At 42.6% G+C, this 16,295-nt stretch overlaps 1 protein-coding gene across 1 annotated transcript in view; it reads left to right on the forward strand.

The window, feature by feature from the left end:
• Positions 1–10,332: 10,332 nt before the first annotated feature.
• Positions 10,333–16,295, forward strand: part of DKK2 (dickkopf WNT signaling pathway inhibitor 2) — a 37,661-nt gene continuing 31,698 nt past the window's right edge. Inside the window, exon 1 of the mRNA XM_008505047.2 lies at positions 10,333–10,590. Within this exon, the coding sequence (XP_008503269.2) occupies positions 10,333–10,590 (258 nt within the window). The remainder of the gene's footprint in view (positions 10,591–16,295) is intronic.

Consider the following 16,295-nt stretch of genomic DNA (forward strand, 5'->3'; position numbering starts at 1 on the left):
AAGGTTGGGACACTAATTTATTCTTTTCCCACTTTTGTGTAAATTCATATACTGTTATTTTTCTTCTTTTACAAAAACCATTATATTCTCTGCACAACACCTTTGTAGGTGGTCAGAAAACAGTTATTAAGCATCTGTTTTAATAGATAACTGTTTGAGTTGAGACAAATCAGAATCTAAAAAAAAATTCACAAATTATATCCATTTGGAAAACATTTTTTTCCCAGAACTACTTTTTATATAGACATTTACTTTATTTGCATGTTGTCAATTATTAAAAGCATATTGGAATGAAATGACTAAGTTGATAAGGAACAACATTTAAATCATATTTTCATTAAGAGAAGCTGTCCCTTATTTTGAACAATTATTTGTGAAGTCTACGTTTGGTTTTAGAACACAACCCAATTGGAGAGGCAGCTCCTAAGTGATCAATACCAGATTATGAGTTTGTCAGTGGTATTTGGCTGCTAGTAGAGCAGATCTTGACTCTTTAATCAACTCACCATTTAGCATAAATTCTTCTTTTGTGGAGAAGGAATTTTTGCCACGTTGTATAATCTCCTGATTCTACAGAAACGCACTTATGCTAAGTGTGTGGTTTATGTGCTGGAACCCTTGTCTCTGCATCTTTTAGTTCTTTTCCCAAATAAAAACAGGGAATAAAACTGAGCAGTCACCCAGAGAAGTAAGCAGCTTCTCTAACTCCTTTTTTTGGAAAGCTGAAGCTCTATTCTTTCTCTAGGAGTGGGACATTTATTACAGCCTGTACCTACACCATCCTACCTCCAAAACACTTTGTTTAGGGTAGGTTTGCAAACAAAAGCAAATGATGAAAAATATTTTTACATTTGCTGTTTTCTGCGGTCTTCAGATGTGGCTGCATTTATCAGAAAACACAAGATAAATGTAATAAATGGCAATCAGTTTTTTTCCAGGACTTTTTACAGCTAAGGTTGCACAATGGTTTCCATTCTAACTCCCTGTTCAGTCTCATAATTTTCTGCTGCTTTCATTCCTGAGAAGGGAATTTTCCTCACGGTTATTTTTCTTTGGAAAGTTTGAGTAACTTGGCTCCAATATTGCCAAGAATATTGCAAAGAAAATGGGTGTATGTAGACTTTCTAATTATAAGCATTTTCATTGTTTAACAACTTTTCAACATATGCAGCTGAGGGGGAGAGGGAGGCAGGCAGGCAGGCAGGCTGCAATTTCAGCTCCATCCCTATCAGGTCAGCCCTCTTTCTGGGGGGCTGTGTTTTGCTTTGTGCACTGTGATCCTCTGGAACACCACATGCTGTGCATGTGCAGTGGAGTTGAGGGATATCTGGTGGTATTTCATGCTGGGGAGGGCTCCTGGGGGGGCAGCAGCAGCCCCTTGCCTGGACACAGAGGAAGAGGAGGAGGAGAAAACACTTCTTGGCCATCTCTGATCCTCTCACTCTGTATTTGTGGCTCCATCCTGTCAGGGAGGCCACTGGGCTTAAGTTGTGGGCTCCTGAGCATGAGACTCACACCTTTGCTGTGTTTTGCTGAAACTTTTCCTTTTGGAAAGAATTTCTTTCTCTGATTCCTGCTGCGAGATAGAGCGCTTTGGGAGTGTGGTCAGGAGGAGTTCAACTCAGTGATACAGTAAGGATGTTCTGGGGAAAATACTGAAAAGGCTTAAAATAATTTTAATTGACCTGTTGTAGTGTTTTGGCTTGAGAGGAAGCAATTTTTGCTGATAGTTTTAAATTTTGGTGGGCTTGGAATGTTTCCCTTTGCTTTCATCCTCCTTCCAAGAAATTTGGTGATTCTCACTCCAAAGAGTTAATTGTTGTCAGAGGAACTGATTCAAATCCTGAGCTGTGAGCAGTGAAACCAGTCACAGCATACTCTGTCATTAATTACATGTGACACCATCCTGGACTGTTTTAATATCAGGAATAGGAGTTATTTATGAGGAATAACAGTAACATTCAGTACTTGTCTTTTGGAAAAAAAAGGAAAAAAAAATCAGCAGGAGAAAAATCATAACTACAGGCTAGAAAACAATTTTATTGCATTGTTTGCCTTCCTGCTCATGAGGAGGGCATGGCTTTAGGAATTAGACCCAAAAATACAGAAATAAAAGGATGTGATATTTCTTCTCCTGCTTCCGTGACCAGGGCTGCATGCTGTGAGCTGGGCTGTGCTCATGCCTCCTGCTCCTGGTACCACTGGGCCAGGCAACAAGAACCCCGTGGCTGTGCCTGCTGAGAGTTTTGGAGAGAGGGGAAGCTGTAGAGGGAGAGAGGGACCTCTTGATGTGGCTGGGGTGCAATGTCAGCACAGGGATGCTCCACGGCCACCATCAACCACTGCCAGGGCTTGGTGGTGACATCTCTACAGCCTGGCTCCTGAGGAGCAATGCCAAGCAGCTTGCTACAAATACCAGCATCTTGCTACACCATCCCCACACTGTGCTGGCAGCACAGAGCAGTCAGGGATGAAGGCTGAGGAGGAGGAGGAAGAGCTTGAGCCACCTGGCAGCCTGTGCCAGGGACTGCAGGAGGTGATCCCCAGCACTTCTGGGTGATAGGTCTGTGGTTTTCACGTGTTTTCTGTTAAGGATCCTGGAATCCTGTGTTCAGTTCTGGGCTCCTCACTGTGTGAAGGACATGGAGGTGCTGGAGAGTGTGAGAGGAGAGCCAGGCTGGTGAGGGGCCTAGAGAGCAAGTGATACAAGGAGTGGCTGAGGGAACTGGGCATGTTGAGTGTGGAGAAGAGGAGGCTGAGGGGGAACCTCATTGCCCTCTACAGCGCCCTGAAAGGAGGTTGTAGGGAGGGGGTGGTCAGCATCTTCTCCCACTGACAGGACCAGAGGAAATGTCTTGAAGCTGCAGCAGGGGAGGTTTAGATTGGATATTAGGGAGAATTTCTTTACTTAAAGAGTGGTCAGGCACTGGAACAGCTGCCCAGGGAGGTGGTGGAGCCACTGTCCCTGGAGTTATTTAAGAAAAGTGTAGATGTGGCACTTCAAGACACACTCCAGTGGCTGAGGTTGTAGAGGTTTTGGTTTCTTGCTTGATGCCTGTGTTTCTCATTGGACTCAGTGAGCTCGGGGGCCCTTTCCAAACACAACAATTCTGTGATTCTGTGAAAGAAGAGGAAGAGTGGGGCAGCTCTTTGGGCAGTGGTCACACCCATGGGCTTTAAGGCTCCCAGAAACACAGTGTGAGCTCTAATGAGTGGTGGTCCTGATAATAATATAGAGATGTCGCCTGCAGAGAAGAGTCTTGTGGTGGCCACAGACCTGAGTTAGTGTGGATTTCTGAAGCTGACACCTACCTGCCATGCTTTTGAGTATCACGTGCCCCAAACTGTCCCCTGGCTGCTTTGCTGGAGCCACAGTCCATGATGGAAATGCTGGAGTGAGGGGATGCCCTAACATTTTGTCCCCATCCATCCATTCAACCAGTGCCTGTTCTCTCTTAACCTTGTGCTACCATGCAAAGCCTTCTCTATGGGGGTGGGAGAAATTGGATGAGGGGGTTTAGTTGTGAGCTGAATGTAAAAATGGTGAAAGAAAGAAAGAAATGAACACAAAATGCATCCCTGTAAAGAGCTGGAGGTCAGAGGGGAGGAAAGAATCCCTTAAATATACTTTTTTTTAAAAAAAATGTATTGTTGAGCTGCAGCCTTAACAGAACTAGATATTGCTTGATGATCCTGGTTGATTTTTTTGTCAGATATTAAATAAAATGCAGTGTAGGCCCCAGGGGCAGTGCTAAGGGAGGTTTGGCCATATCCAACTCATGAAAGTTTCTGCAAGGGGCAATGGAAATTCAGTGCAGCTGGTGAACTTAAAAAAATAATAACAAACCCCAATACACCTCAGTGTTATAGAATGTCTTTCATACAGCAAGGATCCCAAAATGTTTTATATAGAATTAGGAACAGATTTGATTTGAAGAACAGGTAATTTTGTTTGTTTAAGGGCAAGAAAAACACAGGACATGAGTCTGGACTAAAGGTGGTATAAATCAAAAATGGTTCAACTGAAGTCAAGTGGCTTAAAATATAGATGCTGTAAAATACAGAGGATTATAATCCAGCCCATAATATTTTGCATTTACAGTGTGTAATTTTGGCTCTCTGGAGGAGGTCAGCTATGGAATCTCCCCATTTTCATTTTATTTCCTGTCTTTTCTTAAATTGAATGAATTTTTTGTGTTCTTTTATTTCTTGCTTTTGTCTTGATTTCTGCTAGACTCTGGCTTGTCCATACATTTCCTCTTTTAAAGAAGTTTCAGAGGCAAAAAAGGGAAAAAAGCAAGAGAAAAAAAAAAGTTACTCTTCCATGCCTTTCCTACCCCCATATAATCCCCTCAAGCAAAAAAGACTACAATGAATCTAGTGGAAATGCCTGGCAAAGAATACAAAGGGGGATTTGATTCAGGAAAACGAGATAGTAGAAAAGCAATTAAAATGCTGATTTTTTTTCGATACAAATAGTAACAAATTGGAAATAATTTTTTGCTGTTTTTTATTTTGTCAAGTTGTTAAACTGGACAAAATCTACAAAAACCTTTGTTTGAGGCCACTGATTTTTTTTTTCATTAGATTTATAAGCAAAGGTCATTAAAAGACATGCCAAAGCATTTGTAAAATAGAAACAGGTGTTTGAACATTTAAACCTCCAAAATTCATTCAGTGCCTGATTTAGAAATAAATACTAACTTTGTTGTGTGTCTCCTCTTTACGGGTGCAAATAAGACAAAAGAAAAATCTCCTTTTGTGACACAGAGCATGCTAATTTAGACCTAAAGAGTTGCAAAACTGAATTATTATAGACATTGAAATGTATATAATTTTTAAACATGAAATAACAACCGAACCCTTTGTAGCTCTCGGCTGTAGTTTTGGAGCTCTAAGTGGTGTTTAATGAACATTTGCCCTCTTGACTGTTGGGCTTTGTGTGCTTGGGCTTTAACCAGCACATCCTCTCCTTCTGCGCACTGGAAACCAGTATCTCCAGCTGAGCCTGGGGTCTGCAAACAATCTGCCCCCCAGGTCAGGGTGTGAGTGCTGCCTCTGGAGGACATACCCAGTGGCCAGGAGCAGGTTTGGTCTCTGCAGGGTGGTCCTTGAGAGATTTCTTGGTTTTCCTTGAGAGACTGACCATCCCACGAGTTACAAAGCATTTGTCACTGTGGTTTTCAGTGCAGTGCTTCCTCCATTATTCTGTATGGTTAGCCACAAAACATCTTTTTGGGCAAAAGAATGCATTGCTCTGAAATGTCTGACTAACCACACATGCAAAGTATGTGGGCCTTAGCTTCTCCTGCCTTAGCAGCCAGGCTTCAGTGTAAGCTCTTGTTCTGTCTGATCTTCATCAGTCTGACAGCCTCTGCTCAGTGCACTTCATCCCCTGAACATCCACTGGGTTTGTTGCAGCTGGTTCCTCTGTTAGATCCTCCATGGCACTTAAGTGTTTTAGAAGTTCTTGATGTCTCTAATAGTCTAGGTCGTTGTGGGACAGTCATAAATCTGAAAAACAGAGTTGCTGCTTGGTATTTTTGCTACCATACCGTCTTATTTGAGTAGATACTGTGGAGCAAATCTGTGTCTTTAAAGGACATGAGAGTTGCTGCAGTGAGGAGCACAGGAAAACTGCACCTGGGCTTGGAAATGTGTATTGACCAGTCTGGGGTACACAAAGTGCAGGCTGAATAGTTAAAAGTAGGAAAAAAAGCAAAACAAATACCAAATAGTTTGTTTCTGCAAGAATATCTATATATCATGATTCTCTTAAGAAAGAAAATCTCTTTCTTACCACAGGTTTAGTGTTTTGTCCATCTGCTTCTGATTTCTTTGGTCTTTTGGTCTAGCAGCAGTTGCCCTGCAGTTAAATGGGTTGGTGCTTCCTCTGGAGGGAATCATTTGTCAGGGCTGAAAAGCAAAACCTGTTTCCATTTCTTCCAAGGTGCTGCAAACTCTCTTCCCATCAGAACACTGAGATACAGGTCTTGGGCTGTTGGAAAGGCACCCACTTCCATTCCCACTAAATTTAAACTAATGTCTGGAAACTTAGTTGAATCCAGCTGACTGATGAACTTTATCCTTAGCTGAGTTGGGACTGATTTGAAAAAATTAGTTTCGGCACCTGTTCTTAAATATCTGGAAAGTTTTAAGCATTCCCCCCTGGTTTCCTTCAAATTTCTGAGGTTATGAATATTTGGGGACTTTTTTATTTACATCAAAGGACTTGGAACGTGGCTTGGTTTTTGTATTTATTAATTTAAGTAATAATTTTAAGAATATTTTAATAGATACAGGTTTAATTGATTTAGACAGAATCTAGTCCTTTAGGTGCTGTGGGCCTCTCTTTAATACCACACATGTCCATTTATTTCAAGAAGAGCTGAATGATATTTGCATGAGGTCATCATATTGTGTTTTTTATTGTCATGGATTCTCTTAGCATGTCTCATCAGTTTATTTTGTTCTCTTTGTATTCCTCCCTTATTCAAAGCAACTCTGGTGGAGAATACTGCACCAATGACTTATAAATTTCTGTTCCTTCCTGTGTAAGAGAAACCCAGGTGGATATTTTTTGTGGGTTTTGGGTTTTGTTTTAAAAAAAAAGTATCAGTCACAGCTGAATCCTAGCACAATACACCAGCTTACATGCCTCGGTCAAGCAAAAGGCAAGTGGGTGGAGGTACTTTTTGAGTGCACACAAGAGATAACATCCAAAAAAAGTTATAATTTGAGGGAGGTTGCTATTGCTGTCACCACAGTTAACAAACAAGTCAGATAATAGATTCAGAGGCCACTTAAATATTCCAAGAATTTAGCTGTATGAAGCATTTTAGAGAAGGGGCTGTTTGACGTGTGACTTCATGTGCCTTCCCATAGGTTGTGATGAATAGTTCAGACCTATCTATGATCTTAATCAAATCTCTTAAGGGTGAGAAAATTATATTTTGCTCGTCTAATTTTTGTGTTCATCTTGCAAAACCTCCTGACTTGATATTTTTACAAGTTTGGTACTAACCATGAAGCAGAAGAGGTTGGAGCGAAGGCTCTGGTGGTGGCATTATAAGGAGAACACCAGAAAGAGGGATGGGAATTGTAGCTTAAGTGTTCTCTGGAGTCTATTATTCCCCAGCAAGAAAACAAAATGTGACTGGGGCAGCCCATTGTAATAGGAAGAGGAAATGCAGGGATTGACTTGTTATTAGAAATCAGGGAGCTGTTTCCAGGTTGTGTTCCTCCTACGTGGCTCTGATTTCACCCATTTTGTGTGTGTGTGTGTGGTGCTACCATGGCCCTCTGCCAACTTGCTGTTAAATTCTGTTAAATTATCTGTTAGAGCTTTTCCTGTGGCCCTGACTGCTGATTGCTTTCGGGTTTGGGAGGGCTGAAACACCAGGAGAGATGGATGTCAAATGCAATCAAAAAAGAGTGACTTTCTTCAGTTTCCTGCAAAAGTGCAGATTGCTTTATGATCCTTTAGAACCATTTTCTCAAAAATGTCTTAAGGAATTATGAGGAGGATGATCCTGCTCTGGCAGGGGGGTTGGACTCAATCTTTTGAGGTCCCTTCCAACCCCTAACATTCTGTGATTCTGTGATGAACAATGAAGACAGAAGCATAACTTTTAATTTATGGGAAAAGGAAAGGTGAAGAGAACAAACACTGGTTTGGTTTTGTGTTTTTTTGTTGCTCCTTTTTTTTTTTTTTTTTTTTTTTCCTCTTTCCAAGAACATAATTTTCTGAAATCAAGTGCTAATAAAACTGCTTCCAAATTCAAAACCACTAAACATGAGATCATCTGAAGCCCAAGTCAGAGCAGATGCTGTGCTCTGTAGAACATCTTAAAATCCAGTATCTGTGGAGCTGATTTCATTTCAGTTGTTATTAAAAAAGATCAGTAATATTCCTCTAGTGTAAAATATCATTGGATTAAAAATACTTGGAAAAACATGCGAGAGAGAACTGTGAGATGGGATTAAATCCTCCCAAACAATTCTAAGGTTTGAGGTATGGAAAAGGATGCAAGTTTAATCTACTTTCTACAAGATTCTCTGTTTAATAGATTATAAGCACTGTGTTAAGACACACTGCTATCAGTATCATATTGATAGATAGAGAACATTTTTTCAGAGTTACCCCAGGTGATGTGGAGACCAAATATTCCTGCAGGAGAGCTCCTAAGGTCCCAACAGGGCTTCTGCTCACTGGGAGGGAGCAGGAGTGCTGGGAGCCAAGGGTTGCTCTGCTCCCCCTGGGTATTTCTTGCCCTGGCTTCTGTTAATTTAGAAGAAACAAATTTTTAGATGTACATTTCATCTTCACCCCTTCTGCTATGTAAAGAGGGCAGAGAAACTGGAAGGGACTGAGAGGTTAGAGAAGGGGACAAGGGGGAAAACATGAAAATTCTCTGTGCCATTGCCAGACGAGGCAACAATGTGTGTGCCCACACAGGGCAGGAAGAAGGGGGCTCCTAGGGGGCTCCTTTTGCCGCCTTTTTTTTACTCCATCACACTGCCCTGTGGCCGCGCTTCCATAGCTGCTCGACTGCGCTGCCTCAGGGTCTTCACCAGACCTTTTGCAGGTAACAGGGAAAAATGAAGAGCTGGGGTTAGGCCAGTTTTGTTGGTTTTTGTGCTCTGTGTCCCAATTTACCTTCTTTTTTCTGAAAAAGAGTGCTTTAGTGCTGTTCAGGGAAATGCCTGTGCTTTGGGGCCTGTGGCTGTAGTGAGTATAGAATTGTAATAGGTTGGAAGGGACCTCAGGGGTCCAACCCTTCCAATATTATTGTTTATATGAGATTATTATTAAAACTTTCCAGAGTGGGGGAATCCACCCCTTCCCCTGGGAGACCATTCCCAGTGTCTGACTGTCCTCAGAGTGAAAAATTTTACCTCAGAATCTCCCCTGGAACAACTTGTGCCCATTGCCCCTTTGTTGTCCATGGGACTCCTTGTACAGTGGCACCTGGATGTGTGACAGGAATCAGATGTGTGGTCGTGGCAAGGAAATAGAGAAGACCAATACAAAATCGATATCCTGGTGGCAGTGTGGCACTGAGTAATATCATATTTTGGAGCACCATTAGTGACCAGATAGATGTGCTCCTCACCCGGGCAGGGGACATCACAGGCTCAGGGGTGAGGTAGGGCAGGATTTTCCCGCCCAGCCTCGGGCTTCCACAGCGCCGCGGGACTGAGGTGGAATGTTCACTTCTGAACATTTCGGGGAGCTGGAGCACCTCGACGCGGCTATAAAATGTTAAAAGCGTCTTGGGTCGGGCGGCTGTGAGGGAAACCCAGCGGCAGCCTTCCCGCCCTGTCGGGCAATCCCGGCCTCCAGCAGCAGGGATCGAGAGGGCAGAAGGGAAAGCGGCGGGCGGCGGGCTGAGGGGACGAGGGGGACTGCGGAGCCTCTCCCTCCGCTGGCGGGGGACGGGGGACGGGGACAGGGACACCCGCTGCTGGTGGCTGTCACAGCAAGGAGGACAGAGAGGGGTAGTCGGAGATCCCCGAGTGAGAGGGAACCCGAGGGGAGCTGCCCCTCAGCCCGTGGGACCGCGCTCCCGTCGCGGATGGCGACAGGCCCGGCTCCCCCCTGACCGGTGTCGGTTCTCCCTATTCCGTCCCGGCTCCCCCCTGCCCGCCCCGCCGCCCGATGCCCCGCACAGGTCGGGCTGGAGGAGGAGGAAGAGAAAGAGGAGGATGAGGAGGAGGAGACCGAGCGCTTTCACTCCTGCTGACTGCAGAGGCTGAGGCAAAAGACAAGGAAAAGGAGGAGGGGAATGAAAAGTAAAGAGAGAGGGGGGGAGAGAGAGAGAGTGGAAGAAAACTAAGCCCAGCTTTTGCCGGTGCTGCTTGGATTGGATCTGGTTTGAGTTTCCTCTCTGCTGGCTTGTGCAGCAAGAGAGGAGGAGTGGGGGGAAGTAACTCGCTCACTCCTCACTCCCTCTGCCTCTGAAGCGCAAGCAAACGTGCTGGTGACTGCGCTGGTGGGGAGCTGCCCGGGGTGCAGTTGCCTCATAGCTTATCACTCGCAGTTCCAAAAGAATTGCCTGGACTTGTCGAGGACCTGGAGGAAAAAGCCATCACCTCACAGACCCGATAGTTGCTCAGTGCCTATAGACTTTTTTTTTTTTTTTTTTAAATTATTTTTTCCCGCGTCTCTCAGAACAGCAGTTCCTTGAGCGTGGCATTGAAATCCATGCTTTGTTAACAACTTTGGGAGATATTTTTCTCTCTTTTGTTCTCTTTGCCCTAAAACAAAAAAACAAACAAACAAAAAACAAAAAAAGCAAAAAAAAGCTAATCCTTTTGGGGGGAGGGGAGATGATCGTGCTGATGTGGAATAAGTGCTCCTGCTGTCTCCTCTTACTAGCCGCGGTCCTGATCGTGGAGAGCTCCCAGCTAGACAGCTCCAGCTCCAAGGTGAACTCCATCAAGTCCACCCTGATGGGGGAGGCTCCAACTCAGGCAACCAACAGATCTGCAGGCATCCACCAGGGACTGACGCTTGCTAGCAGTAAGAAGGGCAAAATCCTAGAGCAGATGGGAAAATCTTCCAAGCACTATCACCGGCAAGGAGAGGTAGGAAGTCGCTTCGCGTGTCTGTCTGTCTGTCTGTGTGCTACGTGCAAATAATTGCTTGTCCTCCCTTTAGGTTGTTTGCTAAGCTTTACTGTGTTAAATTAATTAATTTACTTCATCAGGATTGTCCGGGACAGTATAATCTCCTAATTGGTGTTAAGAACGGTGCAGGTGGACAGTTGGAAGATTTTGAACTCTTTGTTTTTCTCTGTGTAATTATAAAGAGTAATATAAAAAAATACCATCTTCAGCATTTCTTTGACTTCTTCAAAGGGCTTCTAGAAGTAAAGGAAGAAATTGCACGTTAACTCTAGGACAACTGAATTTGAACAGGTGAGGAAAATTTAAGCATGAAGTGAAAACCGCGTCTACAGTGCTGAAAAAAACTTGGTTTTAAAAATCACACATAGCAGGTTAATCTCTGATATCTTTTTCCATGGTGAGACTACATAAGCATGATGTCCCAGTGGCATGGTTTAAGGCACATTGATTTGCTTAATATGAAAGAAAATAAATTCTAGGTTTCTTGTCCAGAATATGCTCCAGTGGAAGTTTTGTTTGGTTATGTCCAGTTGAGATAAGCAGGGAGTAACAGCTGTGGATATGAAGTTTGGATATAAGGAAGAAAGAAAAGGTTATAGTAGATTTGTGAAAAACAAGATCCTGACTTTCTTATGCAGTTTTCTTTCCTCTCTACCCTGCTTGGAAACTTGGAAGTCTGATAGAAAATGATCTTCGTTCCCGCGGTCTTTGCGGTAAACTATAAAGCAGCATTTTTAAGCCATCAGTACTCTACTTCCCTGTCAAGTCTCAGGTTGGATGGTGTGAATGTTGCTCACTGTGGTGTTGAAGAAGGTAGACTTCTTCAGAAAATACAGGTTTTATGCTGTTGGATGTTACTAGTATCTGCAAATACAGCTGCTTTTCATAAGCAACAGTGTAGCAGCAACTGAGCTGCCAACTTTCAGCACTAAAATGGCAAAATAATGCCTAAAGGGTTTGTGTCTTGCCTATGTTTTCCTTGGATCAGCAGAGAAGTTGCAAATTCAAGCAACCAACTGAATTTACTAAAGTGTTTCACATCAGCTTACTAATAATTAAGCGTTATCATTTGGTTTTGTGTGCAGGCATCGTACCAGTGGTGGTAGCTTTGGGTTTTGTGTGTGAGAAAATTGTTTTTTAAGCTCCTCCAAGCTTTCTTTCCCTAGCCACTCAATTGTTATATAATTTACCCAGAATTTGGTCGCCTCTCATTACCTCTGAGCAAAGTTTAGTAACAGATGCTGTGCCGAAGTTTCATATTACTAAGTACTGTGCTCCTTCCAAGTGCACATTGTAATAATTACTATCTTAAATCACCTTGAGGAAATACAGGAGCATGATATGTTTTCTTTTATGTTTTCCTTGGTGTATTCACAAGAAGTCAGTATATAGGACTGAGTGTTATCTCAGTCTCGGGAGTTTCAGTGCGGGTGCTTGTGGGGCAGTGCTGCGCAGCCCCAAACATGATATATTAACTTGTCTTCCTACCTTTCCTGATTCCCACTTGGATGTGCATCCACTGCAGTATTAAGAACGATTAATTGTAATTTACCCAGCTCCTGGAAAACAAGTTGCATTGCCCACAGGTTACATGTGCAAGGTTTGCCCCTTGCTTGCCAACCTCGTGTTTTTGCTGGGTACTTCTGGATACCTGCACGAACTCACAAAGTACACATCAAGTCAGAGACAGCTCTCTGAACAGTTTCTGAAACTTGTAGAAGAGGTATCATGAACGTGAAGTTGTCCTGTTTGTAGCACAAGCAAAGATTCCTGGAGAATCAGTGACTTTGGCTCCCAGCAAAGTGTTGATTTTGTCGGTGTTAATTTCGCCCTCTCTCCCTGGGACTCCATCCCCATCTCCTGCCTGATCTCACACAGATGCAGTCCACAAAAATGACCTAGATTTACTACCAATATTTGTAGTTGTTACCTTCAGCCATCTGCCTGAAGCAACACGAAGAATTGGGGTAAAAAGAAGAAGAAAAAAAGGTTACTGTTGTGATAATTCTTTGGCGATACTTCCAGTTGCAGGGCTGGTAAGCCACTGCAGTTTTTAGCAGTGGTGTCACACATCTCAAGCAGTTAAGACATGGCATTTTCATATCTTTTTTTTTTAAAGTACTCTCTTATTAGTCAGTACTTGATTTGTTTAGGTTATGGGACTGTATGCTGAAGTTTTGCGTGCCGTTTGCTAAAAGAACAAGCCTGTGCTTTTCTTTTTAAACCAATCTGTAGCATTAGTGGAATTTATAATGTGTCAGAAGTAGCATTACCTTTTATGTCTTGGCAGCATTAAATGGTGAGTTGAGTGTTTTGTTTACAACAAGGAAATAGTTTTAGTAAGGACCAGTGATACGCAGCTTGAAAGAAAATGAGCAGAATTTTGCTGTTGCAGTTCATGACAGCTTTGAGCTGTGCAGTCAGCTCTTGCGATACACAGTGGAAGTGGGAGAACTCTCCCAAAGCTGATGAAAGGACCAGCAACCAGCAACCTATTTACTACCTTGGTAGATGAATGTCTCTCAGAATATTTCTGTAATATATTAATGTAACATTTTCATTGATATTATTCTAGGGCTAGGAGCAACTTGGGAGTCTTTAATCAGCAATAAATCAACAGATGCAATAGTTCATGCCTTATCTGAAGTGTTGATGTATTTCAGCTGGTAGTAACAGTGCTTCTGCCCAGAGAAAAACATCCAGCACTCCTTTGTCAGGCAAAGTTCCAGGTCAAATTAATGAAATCCTCACAAGAGCAAGCAGCTGATCTCACTTGCTGCAGGGACTGGTGGGGCAAATGTGGATTTTAGGAAGACTTAGATTTTTATGTCTTTCTGAGGAATATTATTTACTTTCTGTTCTTATTCCCTTTACTGCCTTGGATCAGCAGAGAATGAGAGGCACTGATGTGCTAAATCAGGTAGATTTCACTGTCTTCACTCTTCTTCACTCTCACTCCCGTTTTCCCTCTTCTATGAACTGTTAATGCCTTCCCAGCTTCACAGAGAATCGGAAGCAGCATTTGCACAGAGGAAGAATACACTCAGAAATAGGACCCTACAGTCCATCAGACCCTGTTACTTTCCTGGGGGTCAGTTTATATACTGTCTGCCATCCAATTCCTTTCAAAAGTTCATTTAGAGGAACAGCTTGTAGGAACAGCCAGTACCTCAGCACTGCAGCCTTGCTGGGACATTGTTCTGGGTATATCATCTGTCTAAATAAGTTCAGTAGAGCAAATAGAGTCAGAAATGTAAAAAGCTAGATTAGAAACGATGGTGGATTAGTTTTTCTGCATGTTATAGGCAGCTTCCACTGTGTTTGGGCAAGCTCTCTCACTTCAACTCTGGGGATGCAACTTGAAAGAGAAAATCCCATGTATTGTAGTGGTGATTGGAAGGCAGAGCCATTCCATAGATTCCTGGATGTTGACTCCGTAGCCTCTTCAAGTCACTTCACCATCTTTTTGACTTCTTGTCTCCAGGCTATAATCCCTCTCTCCTCTTGAGGACTGTCCCTTCTGTAAGTGCAGGGGTCTGCACTCCTTTGAACTCAACCATCTTTCACACTGCACAGGTTGAGCCCAACCAAACTTTATTTCCAGCTGTTTTCCTTCTTTACAAGGTGCTATTATCTCCTGCTCCTTCCAAGTCCTGGCCAAGGACCATTCTTTTAGATTTTTTTTTTTTTTTTTTTTTAGTGTCTCTCATTCCCTTTGCTTCTTCATAGCTAGTTGGGTTTGTACTTCCCACTGGGGCTATCTCTCCCACTTTACCCCCCTGCACTAGGGGAGCAGCAGCAAGGAAGGAAAGAACTGGGATGGGCACAACTGTGGGGCTAAAGAGGGGGTGATGGGGTCTTGAAAAGGGAGAGAGGTCTGTATGAAAAGCTGGAACAAATTTTAATACTTAAGAAGCATGAAGGACCAGTATCAGCTAAGCCTTGGTACTCCAGATGTACTTGGTTTAATTTAAAAAAAATTTTTTTTTTTTTAACTCTATCACAGCTTGAGCTAAGAGACTTGAAACCACAGAAGCCAAACCAAAAAGGCATTAATTCAAATGGTTAAGTTGACACTGATCTCATACCTATCAGCACGAGGACATACGTGTGTTTCTTGAACAGTTACCCACAAGGACTTGCTAGAAAATACTTGGATGTTGCTTTGCAGCAAGTAAAACAGCATGAGATGTAGTAATTGAGTGCAGTGCCCAAAGAATGTTACAATAAAATGTACTAAAGACACCAAAAATTTAACCACAATATCTTGAATAGCTATAAACCAAGACAGTATAAATTGTTTCTTCATGGGATTAAAAATTAATTACAATACCTACAAATTACATCCAGCAATAGCTTGTTTGTTTGTTTGCTTTTTAATAAAAGGACAAATACAGAATTGCTAAATCTGCAGAGGTCACTAGAGAATGTATTCTTTGCTTTTGCTTTTTGCTGTTAGGAATCTGGGAAACATACTGGCTTACTGGCAGCAGTCTTGCTAAATAGCCAAGTGGCTTGTCTCTCGATTGCATTTAAATGGGATGCAGAGTATCCTCTCCTTCCTGGGCCATGCTTGTTGTCCTCTCAAATTTGTTATTATTCGACTTCTTAATATAGAGCAAAAGGTTTTATAAAGTGGCTTTACTACAACTATTTCCTCTTAAAGCTGCAACAATGCCTAGAAAGCATCCAGGACTCTGATGTGCTATCGGGTGTGTGAATACTTCAGAAGAGTTACTTACTGTCTGGAAAGTCTGTCAGGAGTCTAAGGACAGCACATAAGATAAAGCATGATTACATTTTGCCCTCTGAAGGACAGCAATAAGATAAAGCATGATTACATTTTGCCCTCTGAAAAATGAGTCTGATTAACTCATTATGTTTGATTAACTGATGCTTTGCAGATGCAAATATAGCACAAGCTTAATTGTGATTTTAATTATCTCAACACCGGATGTATCTTGCAAGCACATAATATCTCATGGTTTGTCAGTTGAACCTTTGGTTCTTTTATAGTTGTACTTACAAATGCCTCACCCTAGAAATGTTGTTTGGGAGGAATTTAACTCTGTGAAGGAGGAGTCCCATGAAGCTCCTGCTTCTGTTTGTTTTTCAAGCACTGCTCTGCTCTTCAGAACTTTTTCAGATATCTCAGATTTAAGTTTGTCCAAACAAGTTTTATATATATTTAAAAATATTAATTTGGAGAGCACCTTCAAAGCAGAGCCCTTCCCTTCCTGCTTGGGCTTGCAGAAGTCCCTGCCAAGCTCATACACATTTGCTGGTTGTGGCTGGCAAGAGTCAGGGTGGCTGCCACTTGCCCCATCCATGGGACACAGCTTTTCACCATGTCCCACCTGGGGAGCTTTGTGCTGGTGTCAGCACTGCAGTCATTAGACATTTGTGATAGATTTGAGGAGCTGAGGCTTGTATGACAATACAGAGATGGGGAAGAACACCAGAAGCTGCCTCTCTGCATTTCCTGTATTGATAAAACTCTTAAGTGTATTTAGATTTATTTTTTTTTTAAGAGAACTGAGTATAATTCTTTTGGGATCCTTGTCTTTCAGTGCTATGATCTAGGCTGTGTTGCTGGCACCTTTAGGTTGAAAACAGATTCTGTGAGCTTCATATCCATGGATGTAAAATGCCCATACAAAAGA

Source organism: Calypte anna, chromosome 4A (assembly GCF_003957555.1).
Source record: "Calypte anna isolate BGI_N300 chromosome 4A, bCalAnn1_v1.p, whole genome shotgun sequence".
Lineage (NCBI taxonomy): Eukaryota > Metazoa > Chordata > Aves > Apodiformes > Trochilidae > Calypte > Calypte anna.